Source organism: Paroedura picta, chromosome 17 (assembly GCF_049243985.1).
Source record: "Paroedura picta isolate Pp20150507F chromosome 17, Ppicta_v3.0, whole genome shotgun sequence".
Taxonomy (NCBI): Eukaryota; Metazoa; Chordata; class Lepidosauria; order Squamata; family Gekkonidae; genus Paroedura; species Paroedura picta.
In genome coordinates this window covers 23,786,154-23,807,415 of record NC_135385.1, presented here as the reverse complement: position 1 = coordinate 23,807,415, position 21,262 = coordinate 23,786,154, and the positions used below count along the sequence as shown (strand labels likewise).

Genomic DNA, 21,262 nt, shown 5'->3' with positions numbered 1-21,262 from the left:
GTCCTGCAGAGAAAGAAGCGCATATCTTCAGTGCTAGTTTAACCCTGCTTCTGGTTCTCCCTCCACCAAGACAGTTTTAACATTTTTTCTATCTTGGTTTAATCTCTCCCCAGGCAGTGGGACGTGGGAGGGACAGCCAGGGAAGAGAGTTACCGAACAGATATGCCTGTATCAGGGGGATGTTCCAACCAAAACAGTTAGCCTATCTTCCCACCCAACTGGATCCTCCCAGTTGGCATTTCTGTGCACTACATTTTCAGGCATAATTGCAAGCAGATATGTGTTTCCTATTAATATAGGTGGAAGTAAACTGAGTCACTTCTTAATTACAATTACCAGGTGTAATCCTAATAGTAAATAAACTATTTAAGAAATCTAAATTGGGCTCTGAGCCTCATGGTGTTTATGTGGAAGTCATGTCCAATTGTTCCATTTCCTGGTCAATGTTGGAGTGAGATGAACTCCGTTAAACCCCTATCCTCAGGTTACTGTTTTGAGAAATGGTTCTGTTTCTCTGGAGGCCAAACATAGAGATGCCATGAGTCTAAGTACAGCGGACTCTTATCAGGGGAGGGGGTAAAATGTCTAGATATCCATGTAAAATATCATGGATAAATTTGGTGGGTTTCCTTCTCCGGCAACGTTGCCGTTGGACTTTTTGTTGTTTCATCCTGGTGTCGGGAGGGTTTCTTCTCATTTATCCCCCACCTTCCTCCTGAGGCAGCTTGCGTGGTTGCCCCCGCCTCTGTTCTACCCTCAGAGGAACTTTGTCAGGCAGATTAGCCTAAGGGTGTGGTGGGCCCAAGGTCCATTTCAGAGTCTGACCCGCTAACCACTGGGTCACACTATCTGAAGTATTAGGGTGGCCAGGTCCATCTGGCTACTGGTGGAGGGTGGGGGTTTGGGGGTGAAGCCTGGGGAGGGGCGGGCAGGGGTCTCAGTGGAGTGCAATCCTACAGAGGCCACCCCCAAAGCAGCCCTGTTCTGCAGGGGAACTGATCTCTGGAGGCTGGCGATGAGCTGTCACTCCAGGGCCCCAGAACCAAACAACAAGGACTGCAGGGTTTGGGCTCTTACTGAGGGGCCAGCCCTACAGAAAGCAGGCCCTCCACTCTGCCTGCTGCCCCCCAGGGCCTGGCCCTTTAACCTGGTGGGTTAAACCCTGGCTTAGTGTGTTAGGGCTTGAACCTGGGCTGGGTGGGGATGCACCTTTCCTCCCTTCCTTTGCGTTATTTGGGGCCCCCAGCAGCGCTCCTTCTGCCCTGCCCGGGGGTCTGCAACGCCCCCCCATTAAGAGGGGCAGACAGGGCGAGCCACTGCGCCTGCGCGCGGCCCGGCTGCCTTCCTTCTGCGCCCGTCGCTCTCCGCGCCTGCGCAGCGCGCCCTCCGCCCGCCTCCCCTTTCCCCTCTTGCGCGCGTACTCAACCTTGCTGGTGGTTGCGAGAAAAAAAAACGAAGTCTCCGGCGCCGCCTCCATTATGACATTGACGGGCGTGCCGGCGGCCCAATGGGCGTGCGGGGGCGTCGGCGCCGGGCTCGGCGAGTGGCGGCGTCGCGGCGGAGGGGGCGGGCCCGTCTGTCGACCAGCACGTTCGGCGTCGGCCTTTTGGGGCGCTCGGGGCGGCGTCTCGGGCTCAGTGTGGTGGGAGGCGGCGGACGGGACGCAGCGCGATGGGGCCGCTCGCGGGGCGGCGCGGGCCGGGCGCGGCCGAGGCCGAGCGCAGGTAGCCGGGCGGGCGGGCGAGCGAGCGAAGGCGCCGCAGCGAGGGAGGGCGCCATGGAGGAGAAGGCGCTGGGCAAGGAGGAGGGCGAGGCGGAGATGCAGGAGCTGCACGGGCCCGAGCACTGGTTCAGCAAGTGGGAGCGGCAGTGCCTGGCCGAGGCCGAGCAGGACGACGGCGCCCTCCCGCCCGAGCTGCAGGACGATGACGAGCCCCACGCGCAGGCCCAGGCCCCGCCGCCGCCCCAGCCGCCGCCGCCGCCGCAGCAGCAGCCCGAGCACAAGCAGCAGAAGCTCTGGCACCTCTTCCAGAACTCCGCCACCGCCGTCGCCCAGCTCTACAAGGGTCAGTCCCGGGCCCGCCGCCCCCTCCTCCCCCCCCCCGGCAGCCCCACCGCTTAATCCCCACCACAGACGGAGGGGAGTTGGCCCCTGCGGGTGTGTGGCGTTGCGGCAGGCGCCTCGGGGGGGGGGGGGCTGCCCGGCTGGGCCGTCCCGTGTGGATGTCAGACCCGGAGGCCGGCACGTGTGTGGCGCGGCTCCAGACCCGCCCGGCGGCCCCCTGCCATGGGGGGGGGAGGCCCGGCTCTGCGGGCAGCGTGCTGGGATCGGGGCGGAGGGGGGGGGCTCCGGGGCGTGTGAAAGGGCCCACCCGGCGTCGACGCGTGTCAGGGGGCGCGCACAGGAGCGACGCGGGCAGGTGGGGGTCTGGGGGGGCTCCGGGTTCGGCCTTCCGCTCCTCGCGAGGAGTCCTTCCCCGGGGCGGGCGAGGCACAAAATGGCGTGAGGCGGCCCGGCTGCCTCCGCCGCCCCTTCGCGCCCCCTTTTCTCCCTCCTCCCCCCCAAAGGAGCCGAAGGCGCCGGGGGTCGTGGGGGGGGCGGCCCCGGGGCTCGTGTGAAGCCCCCTCCGTGTCGGCCCGGCCTCCCCCCCCCTCCCGGCCGGCCCTTCCCACCGACAAAATGGCGAGAGGCGGGGAAAGCGGGCGGGCGGCGACGCCAACCACAGAATCAGCCTCCCTCCTCCCTCCCTCCCGCTCGGCCTTCTGGAAAGGCCGCGTCTCTATGCGGGTCCCCCCTCCCCCCACCGGGGCGCCCTCTCCCCCTCCCTCCCTGCAGCCTGGGGGGGGAAAGGGGAGGCGTCTGCCCCCCCAGCCCCCCCTCCCTCGCCTGCAGTGGGGCCCCGCAGGGTCTGCCGAGCCCCCAGGGGAGGGAGGGGAGGGGAGGGTAAGTGGGGGTCCCGCCGCCTCCTGAGCCCCCCGGCCTCCAGGCTCCCCCTCCGTCCGGGCGGCAGAACAAAATGGCGAAGCCCATCATGGCCGAGGGAGGGAGGGAGGGAGGCGGAAGCGGCGCTGCCGCTGCCGCCGCCTGAGTGACACATCGGGAGGCCCGGGGAGAGGTGTGCATGCGTGCGCCTGGCTGGAGATAGATGTGCGCCTCTTGGCTGATCTGACTTTGCCTTCTCTTCCTCCCCCCCAGACCGCGTCTGCCAGCAGCCGGGCCTCTCCCTCTGGGTGCCCTTCCAGAACGCAGCCACCGCAGTCACCAACCTCTACAAAGGTGAGCAGGGGCACGCAAGGGGGGCTTCCTGGGGTGGCACCCGGCCGAGGCACCCTCTGCTCTCTCTTGTCCAGCGGTTCGGAGGGGGGCATCCCAGGAGCGGGATGGTGGAAGGCTCTTTGATTCCACCCACCCCCCCCACACACACAAAAATTCTCCCCCTGAGGAGAGCAAAGGAGAAAGCCTGGGGAGGAGGGGGGATGCTCGTATGCCGGAGCAGCTAAAGGGTTGGGCTTGGCCCTGGGACATCTGGGGTCAGAACTCCTGGGGAACTGTCGCCCAGTTGGTCTTCCTGTAGCCCACCTCACAGGGTGGTTGTGGGGGGATGTTTGCTTCCCCTGGAAGGTGGAATGAAAATGCACAAGGGTGAGAATTTAAGACAAAAGAGAAAAGGAACCCAGGAACCTTTGTTGAAGGTGGCAGCTATTACACACAAGAGTGCCTTTCCGCAAATTACAGAGCCTGGCGAGGGGGAATCAAGCTCTTCTCCCACCATCTGTCCCCCCAGTCAGTGGCTTCCCTTCCTCTCTGGTGTGAGCATTTCACAGGGCCTCTTCCTGCCGGGGACAGTGGGATTTGGGGACAGTGGGCTTCTGTTCCTCTGGGACTGAGTCCTGTCCACATGCCTCTCCTAAAATGGCGTTGGTGTGCTTCCTCGAGGTTGGTGTGTCTTGCGTGATGGACCTGGGTGTCTTCCAGGGGGAGTCGGTCTCTGTGGTTCCTTGGAGAGAGCTTCCTTTTTTAGGTCCTGCGGCCTTTGTGCTGTAGTGGCTGACGGGGGTGGGGGGCTGCACTGAGGGGCAGACCTCCGCTGTGTACTTATTGCCTCCGAAACAACGTTTTGCAGAGTTGTTAATTTCCTGCATAGTGCAGGGGGTTGGACTAGGTGACCCTGGAGGTCCCTTCCAGCTCTGTGATTCTTGCCTTTCTGTTTCGGCCCTGGTGGGTTTACGCCGTGGTTGGCCTCAGTGGCGATCCAGGCCCAGCCTTGACTGTGGGGATGCCCTTCCTGCTGCTGTCAGGGGAGGGCTGCACGGTGGTGTCATGGGTGCAATTAGGTGAGGCAGCTTCCCACGTGGCGTGCTTGGAATGGAATGCGGGCAAGAGGAAGGTGGCGGTTAGTCAACAAGGCAGGGCCCGGGCACCTCACCCGGCCGTGCAGCTCAGGGTTGTTTTCCCGATTGGGAGAGCCGGCAAGCTCTGCCCGCTCGGGAGAAGTGGTGGCCCTGGCCAAGGGTGCCCCTTGCAGTCGTCCGTCGAGGGCACGCCACGCGTGGCGCTGGGCCCTGGACTGCGGACAGCTGTGTGGATGGGGGGCAGGAGGTGGATCCAGGGCTCATCCCCCCCCTGGTCAGACAACCATTTGGAATTGAGTGCAGCCCTGTTTGGCTTCTGTAGGGCCGGGTAGGCAGGAATTTGTGAGGGATCCTTGGCCCTGTCCCCCTTGGCCGGGGTCTTGTGTCAAAAGGGGAACTCATCAAAACCGGCCTAACTTGGGGCGACATTAATACGCCTTCCTTCCTTCCTTCCTTCCTTCCTTTTATGGGACCTCCGTGTGAACGTGCCGGTCCAGAAGCCCCTGGAGTGGAGGTTGGGAAGGGAGGGATGGTTGCAGGGGTCCGCTTGGCCTCTCGTCCTACTCCGGAACCCGATAAGGCCGGGCGGGGGGTCCTGTGGTGGGCTGCATGGCTTAACCCTGACCCAGAGCGGGGGGGGGCAGGACTGTGGCTGCAGCCCAGGAGGGGGCATGCGTGACCTCGGCCCTACCTTTCCTCTCTGGTGTGGGTCGCAAATTAACCGGTCCCTGGGAAGCATTTTTGGGAGCCTGTCCCGCCGTTTGTTGAGGAACGCTGTGAAGGAGATGGTCTTCTGGCCGGGCGTGTCAAAGGCAGCCAGGGTTAGAAAGCGGCCCGCCAGGACTGGAGCAGAGTTGACGGCCGGTTGCTGGCCCCCGAGCTTGCCAAGGGCATGGGACTCCCGGCTGGATTGCGGCATTGCGCAGCTCTCGTGTGCCTCTCCTCTGGCAGCGAGCTTTCTGCCCTTTCAGAGCACGGCCCCTCTCCCCGCAAGATTTCCATTTCTCCCCTGGCCTGGGGCGAGCAGTGCCTGGGCTCAGAGGTAGCTTGGCAGCCAGTTTGCCGTGTGCCCACAAGGGCCCTGGCATCGAGCTCTGTTGCCTTGGCGGCCGGACGGTGTCGGGTCGGACTCACAGGAGGGAAGGTGGGCCTGGCTTGTGGGGGTCATGTGACAGGAAGGCTGGGAGCTCTGAGCCCCCCTTTGTCCATGGAGGGAGCTGGCCCCAGGAAGCCCCGGCTAGAGGGCAGGAGGGCAGGCCTTGGCCAGGGATGGGTCAAGGGGCAGAGTTGTCGAGAGGAATCTTGCCCCTCTGGTCAGCACTTGGGCCGTCCTGCTGGACGCCTGGCCTGGAAGTGGTGGGCTCCTCTAGTCCAGGGGTGGCTGGACGGTGGCTCTCCAGAGGCCCATGGACCACGACTCCCATCGTCTCCTGCCTGCAGGTGCTCCTGGGAATTGTAGTCCATGGGCCCCTGGAGAGCCACTGTTGGGCCCCCCTACTCTGGTCCTGTTGGGTGGCCTTGCAGCCTGCGTGCTTTGAAGCCTCTCTGAGGTGACCGTGGTGCGCTGCCTCCCTTTTGCTGATTGCAGCTCGTTCCCGAGTGGTGCGCATTTCCGCCACAGAGCATCCGTCAGCCCCGTCATGGCCGTGCTGGCCCTAATCCGGGCTCGGCTGGGTTCCCGCGGCAGCCGAGACGGATGGTCGGCTCGTTCCGTTCCGAGTCGCGCGGCTGAGTACGGGACAGCGTCTGCCTGGACTCTGTGTACATAACCCCTGGTCTCGGAAGCGGTCTGGTGGCGCCCGTGTGGCCGGCCCCGGCTGCCTTTTCCACGGTGACTCGGAGTGTCTTTGTTCAAAGAAGAAACAAAGTTGTCGGGTTGGCGTCGGTGGCGGCGGGCGAGGGGGCCGGAACCCACTGCAGGTGGCTCAAGAACGTCACTTTCCTCAGTGCTGAGGGAGCTATTGTTCCACATGGCTAATTGTCGGGGCGTGAGGTCAGCACGGCCCTCCACGTGGCTTCTCCTGATGCGCTGCTGTGGGCCACTTTGAGCCTGAATCACTTGTGCCGTTCAAGGGTGTCTCCCTTGAGAGGCGTCCCCGTCCCCCCCCTGTCGCTGTCACGCCACTGACCCCTGAATGCACAAGCTCATGTCCTGGCTTAAATGCCGTTCCAGTCTGGAGTCCCCTCCCCCACTTGCTGCCACTGTATGGCAGTCCCCCTCCCTCCCTCCCTCGGCTCTTAGCAGCTCCCCTAGCGCCCCTGAATGAACGGCGGCCACCTTTGTCCTTCCTCGTTGGCAGGGTGGGCGGGCGGGGTGTGTCCGCCAGGGTGCCGTCTGCGGCCCGCCCCTGACGCTGTGGGGTCTCCTTCCCTTGCAGAGAGCGTGGACGCCCACCAGCGGAGCTTCGATGTCGGGATCCACATCGGCTACCAGCGCCGCAACAAGGACGTGTTGGCGTGGGTGAAGAAACGCCGGAGAACGATTCGCCGCGAAGACTTAATCAGCTTCCTGTGCGGGAAAGCCCCTCCGCCCCGGAACTCCCGCGCCCCCCCGAGACTGACTGTAGTTTCCCCCAGCCGAGCGGCTGCGGCCGAGACCAGCTCCTCCGTCGAGGCCGACCTGCAGCCCTTCCGCGAGGCCATCGCTCTCCACGGTAAGGCCCCTGCCTCCCTGGGGGGGGGGGGAGGGGAGGGCAGGGCAGGGGGGGGGTTGACCCCTCTGGAGGGTCTTTGCAGCTAACCTTTGAAGCAGGGGCCTCAGGAGAGTGCCCCGTTTTCCCCCCCCCCCGCTTTGTGTCCAGCGATGCTGTCTGTCCTGGGGGGGGGGGTCTGTACTTCAAGAATGGAGTGTCTTTTCCTTGTGGGGACTGGGGCTTAATCTTGCCTCTGAATCCCGGGGCCCAAGGAGCAACAACAGGGGGAGGCCTTGACTTCTGTGCTCTCTTGTGGGCCCTCGGGGGGAACTGGCTGGCCCCTGGGTGAGGCAGGAGGCTGGACTAGGTGGACCCTCCGGGGTGTGACCCAGCAGGGCTCTTTTCAGGGGGGAGGCCTTGGCCTCTCCGCTCTGTCCTTGGACCTCTAGAGGGAACTGGCTGTCCTCTCCGTGAGGCAGGATGCTGGACCTGAGAGACCCCTGGTCTGAACCAGCAGGGCTCTTGTGGGGGAATACCTCAGCCTCTGGTTGGCCCTGATTGGCCGTTGTGTGAGACTGGATGCTGACTCGATGGACTGTTGCCCTGACCCAGCAGGGCTCTTCTGGTGTTCCTGTGAAGGCCTCGGCCTCTCTGCCCCGTTGTGGGCCCTCCACCGAAGGGACTGGTGGGAAATGGAAGCGGGGGCCAAGGGTTGAGCTCAGGATTTCTGTGGCCGGAGGGGCGGTTTTGCTTGGACTGGGAGGGAGGCGTCCTGGCCCTCTGCCCCCCTGGTCACGAGAGGAGAGGAGCCGGCAGCTCCCGCCCGCTTCCCGGAGCCGCTTGTGGGCTGGCTGCGGCTGCCGTCTGGCTCCAGAGCACGGGGAGGCTCTTAGGCACGCTCCATTTGTCCGTGCGCGGCCTGATTCTTCTCGGCTAAGCTTGCGTGAATTTGGAACCCGCCCCTGGCCGGCGGTCAAAGGGATCTCGGTGGCCGGGGCCTCGGATGCCGTCTGGGCGAGGCGGGAAAGGGAGCCGGGCGCAGTTCGCTCTTCTCCCCGGCCCTCGGCCTTGCTGCGTCCTGCAACCCTGTCCAGACCGCTGCTGGCCCTTGCGGCCCCAAGCAGGAGATGGGAGGCTTCCTTGGTTCTGTTCCTTCGGCTGGAGGCAGTGAAAACCAGCAGAGCAGAAGCCAGGCAGGCGGCCTCCGGCCTGTCCTTTAGGAAGGGTCCTGCCCCGGCCCTCATCAGGCCCACCTTTTCTCTGCCCCGCGGTGGTCGGCCGAGCGGCCGGGTCACTGGCTCACAGCTCTGCTTGGGCTGAGGGAGCGCTTGCCTCTCCGCGTTGGAAGGCTGCGAGCATTGGGCTTCCCCTGACCCTGGGAAGTGCCGGCAGGTCCCAACTGTAGGGCGACCGAGGAGGGAGGTGGTTGGCCGTGGCCTCCGTTTTTTCTGCGTTTGGCACACTGATAAGCGCCCTGGTTTGTGACCGTCCAGATGGCAGCTGGTCTGGGCGAGAGCGGCCGGCCCTTTCACCCGATGTCACCCAAGCACTGGCCTTTGTTTTTGCTCTCTGGGAAGCAGAGGCGGGGTTGGAAACGGAAGCCGCATGGCTTGTAGTAAATAAAAGGCTTCTGTTGTGGGCCTTGAAACTCCCTTCCCACCGTGTCAGTATTCGGGGCGGCTCACGGCCGGGAAGAAGGAGCTGAGCGGAGGGTCACATCTGCGCCCTAGTCCCTTCCGGCATGCCGTAGCCTCATCCACAGCATCACGTTCATCACAGAACTTGCGGAATGTGTCGAAGGCCGGGTCTCCCCAATGGCCAGCACCTGAGGCCCTCCGGGTTTCTCCTTTGCCTCTTTCTCTGCTTATGTTGCCGCCAAATCGCTGTTGACTTGGGGGTGGGTGGGGGGCATTGGAGTCCAAACGGTGCTCAGTGGTGATTTGCCACGGCCAATTGCGCCCCGGGTGCTCCTTGGAGGTCTCCCATCCAACTGCTGGCCCGCAGGGCGAGCGGGTCGGGTGCCGAACCTCCCCGGGCGCGCTGCCCCTGGCTGACGGCTGTCTTGTCTCTCCCTCCCTCCGGCAGGTCTGAGTGGGGCCATGGCCAGCATCAGCGTCCGCTCGAGCACCCCCGGCTCGCCCACCCACGTGAGCAGCGGCTCCAACGGCAGCCGGAGGAGAAACGGACTCCATGACGTTGACTTGAACACTTTCATATCCGAAGAGATGGCCCTCCACTTGGACAGCGGGAGCTCTAGGAAGCGGACCTCAGCCCAGTGCGGAGACGGCATTACGGACTCTCCGACTCATAAACGCAATCGTATGATCTAAGCGGCAGAGCCCCTCGGCCCCCTCCCCGCCCCCCCCTCCCCGCCTCCGCCGTGCTGCTTGAAAGCCACTCCGGCCTCGGCCGCACGCAGGCACAGAGAGACACGGGCTCCCCCCTCCTCCTCCGGAGCCGCACAAATTTTCAATAATTGCCATAAAAGCAGGGCGAGCCGGTGGGACAGCCCTCGTCGGCCGTCCCGGCTCCCCTCCCCTTCTGATTCTGTAGCAGAGGACTCGCGATGTCGCGCAGGGGCTCCCAAGCTCACCACAGGCCGAACACGCATCCGTTCCAAGGCGCCAAGTGACCTTACTTGTACTCGTAAAGGGAAAAAGGAAAAGGAAATATCAGACTTTTGTTTGGGTATAGAAATGCTTTTTTTCTCCTTTATTTCCTTGCCGTGTTTAAATATTTGCTTCCAACAGTATTGCCATCTTGACGACAGTGTCAAATCCACAAAATAACACACAACGTGGCATGTAACACCTCCGGGCTTCCTTTTTATTTTATTTTCTTTTTCTTTTTCTTTTCTTTCTTTCTTTTTTTTTTTCGGAGTATATATATGTATTTTTTTCCTGTTCAGGTTCGCCTGGGCACCGAATTCCTATATAGACAGTGTGCAAGTTTATGATAAGTATATCGGTCTGTGCTGTTCCTTTTTTAAGTGTTCAAAGCAGTCTGGGGGCTGCGCGGTCAAAGGAAAGAGGTAGGACGGAGGGCGAGGGAGGGGGGGGGGGCAAATCGGAACTGTGTGGGTGGGGGGAGGAGCCCGGGGAGGGGTCTCCCGGTCCAATGCCTTCCTCCCCAGAAACCCCCTTAAGTTGGGTTTTGCTCGCCAATTCTGCCTCTCGACACGGACCGTTCCCTCTGCAAAGTGAAGCCGCAGGCCTGGTTTTCCTTGGCCACGAGCAAGCCACGTCCCGTGGGAGCCTGGTGGGGGGGGGGTTAGTTGGGGGTCCTGCAGGTCTCTGGATTGTTTGAAGGAGTCTCTGGTCGGCCACTTGCCGGGAAGAAGTGACCTGTGCGGAAAGAGTGGAAGGAAAGGAGCACGGTGGGAGGAGGTTGGGGGTTTCTGGTCTTTTTGTTTTTTAAAGGAAAGGATGTCGGCTGCGTCGGCCCACTAGGAAGGATGTGATTTTGGGGGCCGCTCGAGGGGACTTTGCCTGATCCGCTACCCCCTTCCATTGCGGACTCGTCCCGGGAGGGTGCAGTGAGTCGTGGGCACCCCAAGAGAAACATCCCCCGGGAGAGATCGCGGCAGGAGCCGGAGAGAGGGGGCCGACTGCCTCGCCCTGGAGGGTCTCTGGAGCAGAGGGCAGGCCAAAGGGACGGGCAATCAGTGCCCACACTCCAGGGAGGCTCCGTGAATGCCCCGGGCGCTCTTAATGGCAAAGCCTGCGTGCATCTTCTTCTGTCTGTAGGCTAAATAAACCTTGGCTTGCTAGCTGCTGGTGGCCAAGGCTTGTTGGAGGCGGCCAGGGTGCGGAGAGCTTGCGTTTCTTTCCCAGCGGCGGAAGGACGGCTTTGTTGTTGCCGAATCTCGGCCTGCGTGGTCTCTCTAGCAGGGTGAGCGGGACGGCTGGAGCAGGGTGGGGGGCGTGTGCGTGTCGGAGGGCCGTTCGTGTGCTTTGGGGCAGCCCCAGTTGTGTTTGAGCTCGGCCAGGGGCCACCATGCCAAGAAATCACCTGCAGCAGAAGAGGCAGGGAGGGGGTCAGAAAAGAGACGGGGGAGACACCGTGTAGCGGCTCATGGGCCTGGTGTCCGGCTTGCACGGCCTGGGGCTCGTGATCAGACCGTGAGCCCAAGAGGCGTCCTGACCCCCATTTTTTCACAGAGCTTTTGAAGCATCCGCTTAAGTGGCGCCAGGAATCCCTCAAGCCCCCTTGAGGTGCTCTAGCTGCAGGTTAACCGTTCACAAAACCATGTTGGCATTTTTTTTTCTTTTGCTGTTGTTTCTCAAGCCCAGCCTCGCCGCTTTGGACTGACGCTGTGGATCGCCAAGGTGCATGCGGCCTCCGGGGCTTCCGTGCGAGGTTCCGTTTCCTTCCGGGGCCGGCCTGGGACTCTGGCCCGCCTTCTGAGATTCTCACACTTGGCGGCCGGCGTTCCCCGGCAGCCTCTTGAAACCACAGCGACCGAAAGGCAGGCCTCCCTGGGGGATCCTTAACCCAAAGGCGCACGCTGTGGCCAGCTCAGACGCTGCGCTCGGCAAACGGGCACCCGAGGGTGGCAGCCTCTGCCGCTCCCGTGCCCTCGCCCTTCGCTGGCCCTGCCCTGAATCAAACTAGTTCTTAGGTGTACGAAATCGGTAGGAGTTGGCCTGTTTCCTGCCCTCCACGATGCACGGCCGGGAGAGGTGATCTGCATGGCGAAGGGGGGTGGTTCTGTGGCCAGATGAGGGAGCAGCAGTGCTTGACCCTCGAGTAGGAAATATTAAAAGCTATTCACTCGTGCTTTCAAGGTTTGCTTTGGGCAAAAGTTCTCGGGTGTTTCCTTATCTCCCCCCCCTCGGTGCCATTTTTCTGCTGGTCAAGAGCTGGCTTTGATTCTTTCTCTGCACTCCTGGGATGTGTGCATGAGCCAATTTTCTTCCCCATGGCGATTTTGTTTGGGTCAGCCCTCGCGAACGAACGAACCAGCCCACCCTGATTTTGCTGCGTGAGTCGTTGGGGCAGGTCGCAGGCAACGGCCGTGTTTTCTGCGCCTTCGGGGCGGCCGCTGTTAAAACACAGTTTGAGCTGGGGGGGGGGGGGGGCTGCGAATGTGGGTGGGAGTTCAATTTTCGTTTTGAGTCGGGTGAATGCTGATTGGTGGCGTCTCTCCCCCCCCCCCCCCGTGTAAACCAAACTTAACATGAATGTGGGGAAGATATTACCGATAATATATCCTGCATTGAAGCTGAGCTTGGCTTGCATATTATTAAAATTTCAATTTAAATATTAAAAATAAAAAAACACTTGAGCTATAGTGAAGTACCTGCGAAGCTGACTTTTCTTCCCCCCTCCCCCTCCCCTTGTCTGAAATCGAATCCCTGGCAATTCCTCAGATGTGACTTAACCTGCTGGAGAAATAGATACCTTTTTAAAACCCTAATAAAATAAAAATTAAGGAAAAAACACACGTCAACTTTGCTTGCTTGTTTCCTGCACCCAACACAGGCTTTCTGGATCGCCTGCAGAGGGGGGTGGGGGGGTCCCTTTGGCATTGAATTCCTCTTTCGCCACCCCTCCGAGATCTGCTTCCCGAGGCCGTGGGGATGATGGGGGCAGGCGCCCTACTTTGCAGGGCTGTTGTGAGGATTATGATCCTGAAACTGATTTGTGTGTGTGTGTACTTGTGCTTTCGGAAGGTCAGCGGTTTCTGTGATTTCTGTGTTGCTCTGTGCCCAGCAGCCTTGATGTCATCTCCGACATCTTATTACAACTGCCCTGAGGCGTAGGCCAGTCCCCCCCTTGGTGGACAGGGGTGGACGTTCACAGTGGACAGGGGTGACCAGAGGGGCTCCAACCAGTTCGCAGTTGGGTCTGCCAACGCCTGCCTTCAGTTCCACCCACGCTGGCTGCTCCCCTGTCCACTGCTTTTGTAACCTTGCAGCTGGACTGCTGCACTGTGGCCCTGGGGTGGGCTGCCCTTGAAGACTGTCTGAACAGCGGCAGCTCCAATATGTAGGGAGGTCATTTGTTTCTTGAAGGCCTGGATTTTCCATGCGATCGAGCAGGGGGGGGGGGGGTGAGCATTTTGAATAAAAGAAACGGGCATGGCAGGGGCCAGAGGCCTGCTTCGCCACTGTCCGAGGAGGGTTGCTCATGAGGACTAGCGCCCTGTTGGGACCAGGGAACGAAAGCGGAGGCGTTAGAGAAGCCTGTCTTGCATCCCTTTGGGGATTCCCCGTAGAGGTCTAGACGGGCGGGCCTAGCCGAAGAGACAGAGTCTCCTTGGCCGCCTCCACAGGGGCCTGGGCCGTGGGGGTGACTCAGCCGTTGGGCTGGCGCACATGCCGTCATCGGGAGCATGACCCAGCGGCTGGCGCAATCGCTCCCGCCGTGACTCAGCCCGCGCGTGTGACTTGGGACCGGCTCGGCCAGTTATGCACGTGAGGCTTGCCTGCCGCCCCCTTGCAGAGTTTGGGTTCGAGCTGCCTCTCCTCTGAGTCAGACTCGCCTGCTGGCGCTGCTTCCTGGGCAGAGGAAGGGCTGACCCAGCGATGCCACGGTTCACCCAAGGCCCCGGCCACCTGCCACCTTGGCCCTCTGCCCTCAGCGGGGATCTCGGCCAGCTCTGGGGTGGGAAAGAGGTGGGGCTTTTTTTGGGGGGGGGGAGTAACATTGCCAACCCTCTAAAGCCGCCGTTTTCTCTGGAATGAAGGATTTCTGAAATAGCAGACCTCCAGGTGGGGCCGGCTGGCCACGCTGGTCCCTGCAAGAACGAGGGTCTTTTCAACCTTATGGTCTGCCACTGGCGCCCTCCCATACCTCGCAGGGGTGTTGTTGCAGTAAAATGGACGGAGGCCTATGCAGGCCACTCTGAGCTTATTGGGAAAGTCAGGGTACTTGATAAAAAAGCTGCTAAATAAATTTTGAAAAATTTGCCCGACTCCCCTGCATTTCTGCCTCAGGGAAGAGTGGTGTGGGAGGAGCTTGGAGAAATACCTGGAGGGCTTTTTTGGGGGGGAGGGGTGGAGCCAGGGAGGCGGCAGGCTTTGGGGTGGGGAGGGTCCTCCCTGCAGTATGATGCCAGACAGTCCCCCCTCCAACGCAGCCGCCGTTTTCTCCAGTGGAAATGCAGCCAGGTGGTTGTGATTCTGGGAGACCTCCAGGACCCACCTGCAGCTCAGAAATCCCAGAGGCACCTCAGGTTTCCACTAGGAATTCCAGGCTCCCTTCCTCTAAGGCCTTAGCGCTGGTGTTGATGGGGAAAGGTGGAGTCCACCGCCCCCCCTCCCTTAGTGGGTCTCCCAAACCCAAATATTATTTTGCTTCAACCCCCCCTGGAAAAAAAAATTCAGCAGGAGGAGCATTTAGCTGAGGTGCACCCCACGGCTTCCAAGGCGAGCTGTACTCTCCGTGGCCGGTTGTGCGTGCAGGTGGCTGGACGGGGCCCTACCTCGCAGGGGGGTCGTGAGGCCAAATCGGGAGAGAGCCATTTTGGCCCCCCTGAACTGCTTGGGGCAAGCTGGGCTTCATAATTGTCCTAGTCTGGGCTGGAAGCCAGATGACCTTTGAGAGCCTTTTGCCGAGAGATTGGACCAGGTTCGGAGTCCGGCCGTTCCCTGAAGGCCCACAAAGTTTTATTCAAAGGAGCCATTTTAATGCGCGCGCATGGCTCCTCAGAGACGTATGAATGTTTCTGTCCATAAGAAGCAGCTAGCTCAGAGACCGTCGGCCTCCCTTAAGTCTCGGAGCGCGTCCTGCTGAGGCCTTGGTGTGCGTGTCTGTTCCCCTGGTGCGCGCCTTTGAGCTCCATGCTCGGCCGCATTACGACTTGGCTTTCTTCCAAGCGTGTGAGAAGCCCCCGGCGGGGGGGGGGACCAGTTCTCTTCCCTCCCCCCCTCCCTGCTTCGGTCCAGGGACGCAGGACCCTGCCTGCTTTGCAAGCCCTCCACTGCCGCCACGCGCCATGCGCCAGAGCACATTCCCCACGCCTCTCATTGGCTGCCTGCGTCGCTGGGGGCAACCGGAGAACACACAACACAGCCGTGGTGACGGTTGGCATTCCTCTCCCCGCCTGTTCCCTGCCTGGGGACATCGCCTGTAGCGACAGAGGGGCTCCGGCCCCATCTCTTGGCTTCCGCCCAGGGGCTCCGATCCGGGTTAGCCATGGCGCAGGCCGGCATCCTCCTCACCAAGGAGCCTGCCCCGCAGACGGTCCCGGTCTCCGAACTGCCCCTGAAGGTCTACGAGGCGGCCCTGAACACGGGCCCCGATTCCTCCTGCGGGCTGGCCACGGCGGGCTTCCGCACGGCCAAGTACCTGCCGGAGGAGTGGCACCAGAACAACTACGCCCGGTACCACGAGGCCTTCGCCGACCGCGACCACTCCGAGCGCTGCCGGCAGGAGTCCCAGAGCTTGGCGGCCTACACCGCTGCCTTGGCGCAGCGCACGCAGGAGGACTCCACCACCAAAGTGGGCGAGCGCCTGCAGGACATCCACTTCTGGAAGTCGGAGCTGCAGAAGGAGATCGAGGACCTGGAGGCCGAGACGGGGCTGCTGGCCGCCCAGAAGGTGCGCCTGGAGCGGGCCCTCGACACCACCGAGCTCCCCTACACCATCGCCACCGACAACCTGCAGTGCCGCGAGCGCCGGCAGCCCCCGGATCTGGTGCGGGACCAGGTGGAGGTGGAGCTGCTCAAGGTAGGCGGCCCAGAGGTCGGCGGCCTCTCTCTGCTCCGCCTTGTCTCGTCGTTCCGCACGACGACCCTTTGAGGTAGGGCAGGCGGAGGACAAGCGACGGGGCCGAGGGAATCCTCCTGACTTGGGATTCTGAATTTTGGTGTCAATGCTTTTAAGTGTGTTTTAATCATCTCTGCCTTGCTCCCACCCACGGTGGGCTCTGTGAAGGAGGAAGGGGGCTCAGAATTGCTTTAACACCCCCAGGGGTAGGCTAGGCTTTATAAGGTGTGTACGGGATACTCTGCCGAGAAAGAGCCTCCTAGTCACCCTGGACCAGCGCAGTCTATCCCGACTGGCGGCAGTTCTCCAGGAAGCACGCAGAAGGAGCCAAGGTGGGAGGGCACACGTCGTTCTCCCTTCTCTGTCCGTTTCCCAACAACCCTGCAAGGTGGGTGAGACAAGGGGACCCAGCACTGCAGAATGCTAACGTGAACCCAAATCTCATAGATTTTGGCTGGTCCCTCCCTGTGCATCTTGTCTGCAAACCCAAGGGGCAGGAAAGTGGCCTTTTGGTGTCCCAGGCCCGCATTCCGAGTCTTTTGGCTTCTCCCACGGAGACAATGTGGCCTGTCCGGAAGAGGGGCCTTGGCTGTCTCCAGCTGCTGGTAACATCTGGCCCGTTTCCCCCTAGGAAGCCGAGCTCATCCGTAACGTGCAGGAGCTGCTCAAGAGGACCCTGAAGCAAGCGGTGAACCAGATGCAGTAAGGCCCTCTGCCTGGGGGGCAGCGGGGGCAGGGGGAACGGCTGAGTGGACCAAGAGGAGCTGGAGGGGGGTTTGTGCCCCACTTTGTGCCTGAAGGGGAGTCCCAAAGCGGATTCCACCACCCCATTCCTCCTTCTCCCCACAGCAGGCACCCTGGGAGGGAGGTGGGGCTGGGAGAGCACTGAGAGAACTGCTCTGCAAGAACTGCTCTATCAGGAGAACTGCATGGCTGCACAGGGAGGGGGAGGGCATCAGAGCCAGCATCCCCAACCCCCCTTCTGCAACAAGCGGGCAACAACACTGGCCTACCTTACAGGGTTGTTTTGAATCCAAGCTGGAGTCCAGCGGCCCCTTTTAGACCCACGAGGTGTCAGCCAGGAGCACAAAGTCCCTGGAACGCAGCAAGGGCTGTAGAAATAAAAAACCAATTATTTTATGGGAGCGTCTCTCCCTGTTTCGCCCACGGGAGGGCAGCATCGGCTAAGAAAAGTGGAATTGCGTTGGAGTCGTAGAACCTCCTCTGGGAATGCTTCGACTTCGAATCAAACTTTGCCGGTCTTAAAGGGGGCGGCTGGACTCAGGCTCCGTCCAGTTGCTTCAGACCAGCACGGCCAGCCCCCCCCCCCGCCCTGTTTCATATATTGACTCCTCCACAGCCCACCTTGAGTCTTGGTGAGAAAAGTCTGCTAGAAATCATGTAAACCAAATAAGCATGCGCGGGGTGCGGAGACCGAGGGCTCCCTTCTGTTACTGCCGCCCTGCACGGGCATTCCGAGGTACACTGCCCCTGACCTTGGAGGTTCCACTTGGTTATCGGGCACCCCCCCCCCCCCCACAGAACCCCAGCCGCCTTACAGATTGCTTCAACAATGCTGCCGCTCTGTGGCCACGGCTGGGAAATGCGCTATGTACAAAATAGCTAAGTGCGCTTCACCCTCACCCCGAGTTCTGTAATGCCTCATCTTTGCGTTTGTGTGCGCGAGTGCGCCTTGACTTTCCAAATAAATTTCCTGAATAAACTTATTTGCAAATCCACCCCCCCCACACACACACACCCCGTTTGTACATCACGTCTGGCACATTCAGGGGCTGGGAGAGGCCGACTGGTTTGTTTGTTCGTTCGGATGGCTCTCTTCTCATTTCCCACCGAAATTAATTGCCCACGGTGGCTCGTAACCCATTAGAAGCTGCGCCACAATCAACAATGTGAATTAGACTCATCCAATTAGAGAGGGGGGAGAACAGGGAAGGAACAGGCCCATTCCTCAAAAAGCGAGTCTGAACAAAGAGGGGTGGGCCGGGTGAGGAGGAGGGTATCGAACATCAGCTCTCCAGGCTGGAGGGTTGGATTCCCTCGTCCTCCACAGGCAGGCAGCTGGGTGACCTTGGGCCAGTCTCAGTTTCTCTTGGAGCTCTCTCAGCCCCGCCTACCTCCCAGGGTGTCGGTGGGGGGGGGGAGAGGAAGGGGAAGGTATTTGTAAGCTGCTGTGAGACTCCTTCAGGTTGGGCAAAGCGGCATATAAGAAACCAGCTCTCATTCTAGCTTGTTGAGGTGGTCCCTTCTGTCACTGAGGCAGGCCGAGCCCTGGTCTCCCACGGAGAAGCGCTTTAGGGGGCAGAATGGAGCGGGTCCCTTTGGACCACAGGAAGCAGACTCTGGCTTTGTCTATAGGAAGCAAATCTCCCCGCAGGGAGCAATCAAAGCTCGCAGGTCCCCTCTTGGCTCGCTGGGCTAATTTTCTAGCTGCAAGGCATTTTTCACAGGGGACCACTCTGGGTGCAGGCCGGCACAGGGATCCACTGGGATCTGCTCAGTGTGCATGCACCCAAAGGCTTATCCCCTTCCTGAACCCGAGGGACCCCGCCTGCGGGAGGCTCGCCTCACCAATGGCGTTTGTGAAATCCTTGCGGTGTGTGCGCTGTAGATAAATCTTTGCTTAAAGTGGGGCCTTGACGTCCCTCCTTGTGCTGCAGGCCTCCGATTACGTTCTAATTACTTTTAATCACCCTCATTAAAGCAAGTGTCAGGCGGGAACGACCCCCTTGGGGATTGCTCCAATTGCCGGGATATTTCACCGCCTCCCGACACCTTCCCTGATCTTGCCAGCCAGCCGGTGATCCTGTGAAGACAGACAGAGAGAGAGAGAGGCAGAGGGGGAGAGAAGGAGAGAAGTTGGGCTTCCTGTTCCGTCAGGGTCAGCACTGGGGGAAAGCAGACCAAGGACAGCGACAGTTTTGGCCGGGGAAATCTCCCCGGATTGGGCCTGAGCATCCAAAACGGCCCTGGGAATCCATAGTAAGGGGGCAGCTGTGACTCATTCCAACCCCTGGCTGCCTCCGAAGAGTTCTGGTGGGAAGAGATGCCGCTCTTTCGGATTCCCCTGTGAGGTTCGAGCTGAATACGGCTTCCCCTGCCTAGAGATAGTGTCAGGTGTTGACTCACTTGCTGGTGTGGTTTGGACCGGGTTGTGAGCAGCACCAGGGTGCTCTTTTGAAGAGGGCTACCTGGCAGGCCTGTGATCTCCCTCCCTCCCTCCCTCCAGGTTAAACCGGGACCACAAGCAGATCTGTGAGATGGACTGGTCGGACAAGCTCGAGACGTACAACATCGACGAGAAGTGTGGCCGCTACAACAACCAGAGCACCAACATCCAGTTCCATCCCAGCTCGTCGAAATTCGAGGACAGGTGAGTGGGGAGGGACCCTCTGGCCCGCAAACCCAACCGCCAAGGCCCTTGAGATGTTCCCCCCTCCCTCCCACCCTCCTCTCCTCGCCTCTCCTCGCAGCGCCTCCTCGCCGGAGACGTGGTCCAGGTACAGCCACGACAACATCTACCGGGCCGAGCGGGAGCGGCTGGCCTCCGTCAACCTCCGGGCCCTGATCGACAACATCCTCCACGACACGGCGGAGGACCTGCGCATGCAGTGCGACGTGGTCAACGAGGCCTTCGCCAAGCGCGGGGAGGAGCTGGACGACGCCAAGCACAAGCTGGAGCACCACCTGAAGAAAGTCAGTGCGGCTTTCCTGCCGGGGCTCGCCAGAGGGGAGGCTGTTCGGCCCGGGGCTTGAAGAGAGCCTCCGGCCGTAGGCGCAGTGCGTCTGATGTCTGTTTTGTCCGACAGACCCTGAAGGAGATCGGGGATCAGGAATACAACATCGCGGCGCTCAAGCAAGCCATCAAAGATAAAGAGACCCCCCTCAAGGTGGCCCAGACGAGGCTGTACGACCGCTCCTTCAGGCCAAACGTCGAGCTCTGCAGAGACGCCGCCCAGTTCAGGTCAGGCTCCCGGTGGTGGGCGCCGCCTTTAGCTGGGAGGGTCGAGTAGAGAATTCAGCCAACGGGCCCGGGGGTCGCTTCCGTATCTCCAAAAGGATATTGTGGCACTAGTAAAGAGGGGAGCTGTGTCGGTCTGCAGTTGAACATCTGGATTCCAGCTAGAGTTCCTCTCCAGATGGCCAATGTCAGGGCAGAGGGGCCAAGGCCTCCCCCTGAGAAGACCTTCTAAAGAGCCCTGCTGGATCAGAGCAGCGAGGGTCGGCTAATGTCCTGGGCCGTAATTGTTGCTGTGTGTGACCCCCGGGGGGGGAGGAGATGCTGTTGCCCGTTCCTTTATTCCCCTGTCCTCTTGTAGCGGAGGAACTGGTGTGTCCATGCTTCCTCCCATGCCTGGCTGACGCAGAGAAGGCTTGCTGGCATTATTAGGGGATGGATGCCTAGCAACCCCCTCCAGAATGTAGCAGGAAAACTGGCCGATAAGCAATTACTTTAGGAATGCAGTCGGAAGTCTGTGCTCCCAGGGGAGAGCTAGCTCATAAAGGGTTTTTTTTCGGCCTTTTAAAAGGCTTCGGTTTGTTAAGTTTTGTCAGGGTGACCCCCAGGACGAGCGAGGAAGCAAAGGAGGAGCAGGGCTGTCCCCCATATAGAGTCTAAATTGTTGTACGTGGAGTGAGTGACAGGGGCGGTGTGATCGATCTTCGCTGGTCCTTTTGCATTCTCTTTCTCTCCGTGTGGGGAGCCTGCAAGAGAGAGCCAATTTCCAAGAAATACCTTTTGCCTTCTAGCAGAAAAAGGTACTCGGGGTACAGTGGCCGAGTGTGTTTCTTAAATGCCTGCTGCAACCCACAATTAAAACGTCCTTGAACCGTTCAAAGACAGAATGAAGTCTCCCTGGTGGGCCCAGATGGGGAGGGGAAACGGTCATGGGATGACCCTTGGCACCCACAAGCTTGCATCAAGCACAGTGTGTCCTTCACGGGACACGTTTGGCAGTGGGAAATGAGCCGGGCTTGCAAGACTGGCTGAGGGGGGGACAACCGTTGAGGCAGAGACCAGGAATTTTCAAGGTGGGAGGGAGCCCCAACGAGGGAGCCCCGAATCTCTCCTCCCACGTTTCCGTTCTCTTGAATGTCAGTCCACGGCTGAGTCCTTCGTTCCTCACTCACGTTTTTGGTTTCCTGACTTGCCCAGGCTGATCAGTGAGGTGGGAGAGCTGACAGAGTCCATCGAGGCCCTCAAGAAGAAGCTTCTGGACTCGGAGCAGTCCCTGCGGAATCTGGAGGACACCCGGATGAACCTGGAGAAGGAGATTGCGGTGAAGGCCAATAGCTTATTCATCGACCGGCAGAAATGCATGGCCCACCGCGCCAGATACCCCACCGTCCTGAGGCTGGCAGGTTACCAGTAGCGGCCGGTGGGGTAGACGTTAGCGACCCGAGAGTCTTAGGAAACGTCAGCTGTTGGTGCCGGTGTGGAATATGAGCCCCAAAGTATTTATGTGTCCCCCCCCGTCCCTTGGTTGAAATAAAATCCGACAGTATTGGGAGAAATGGTCAGGCCCTTCTCTCCGCGGAGGTCG

At 60.6% G+C, this 21,262-nt stretch overlaps 2 protein-coding genes across 2 annotated transcripts; both read left to right on the top strand.

Moving 5' to 3' along the window:
- The first annotated feature begins 1,574 nt into the window (after window positions 1–1,574).
- On the top strand, window positions 1,575–12,428 carry HAPSTR1 (HUWE1 associated protein modifying stress responses). Its single transcript, XM_077316968.1, has 4 exons — window positions 1,575–2,066; window positions 3,197–3,277; window positions 6,732–7,007; window positions 9,072–12,428. Exons 1-4 carry the CDS (start codon window positions 1,778–1,780, stop codon window positions 9,314–9,316), a joined length of 891 nt encoding a protein of 296 aa, XP_077173083.1. The 5' UTR covers window positions 1,575–1,777; the 3' UTR covers window positions 9,317–12,428.
- Window positions 12,429–14,082: 1,654 nt separating this feature from the next.
- TEKT4 (tektin 4) lies at window positions 14,083–21,227 on the top strand. The gene is made up of 6 exons (XM_077316967.1): window positions 14,083–15,662; window positions 16,333–16,403; window positions 18,949–19,092; window positions 19,193–19,415; window positions 19,529–19,683; window positions 20,875–21,227. Exons 1-6 carry the CDS (start codon window positions 15,129–15,131, stop codon window positions 21,089–21,091), a joined length of 1,344 nt encoding a protein of 447 aa, XP_077173082.1. The 5' UTR covers window positions 14,083–15,128; the 3' UTR covers window positions 21,092–21,227.
- Window positions 21,228–21,262: the final 35 nt, after the last annotated feature.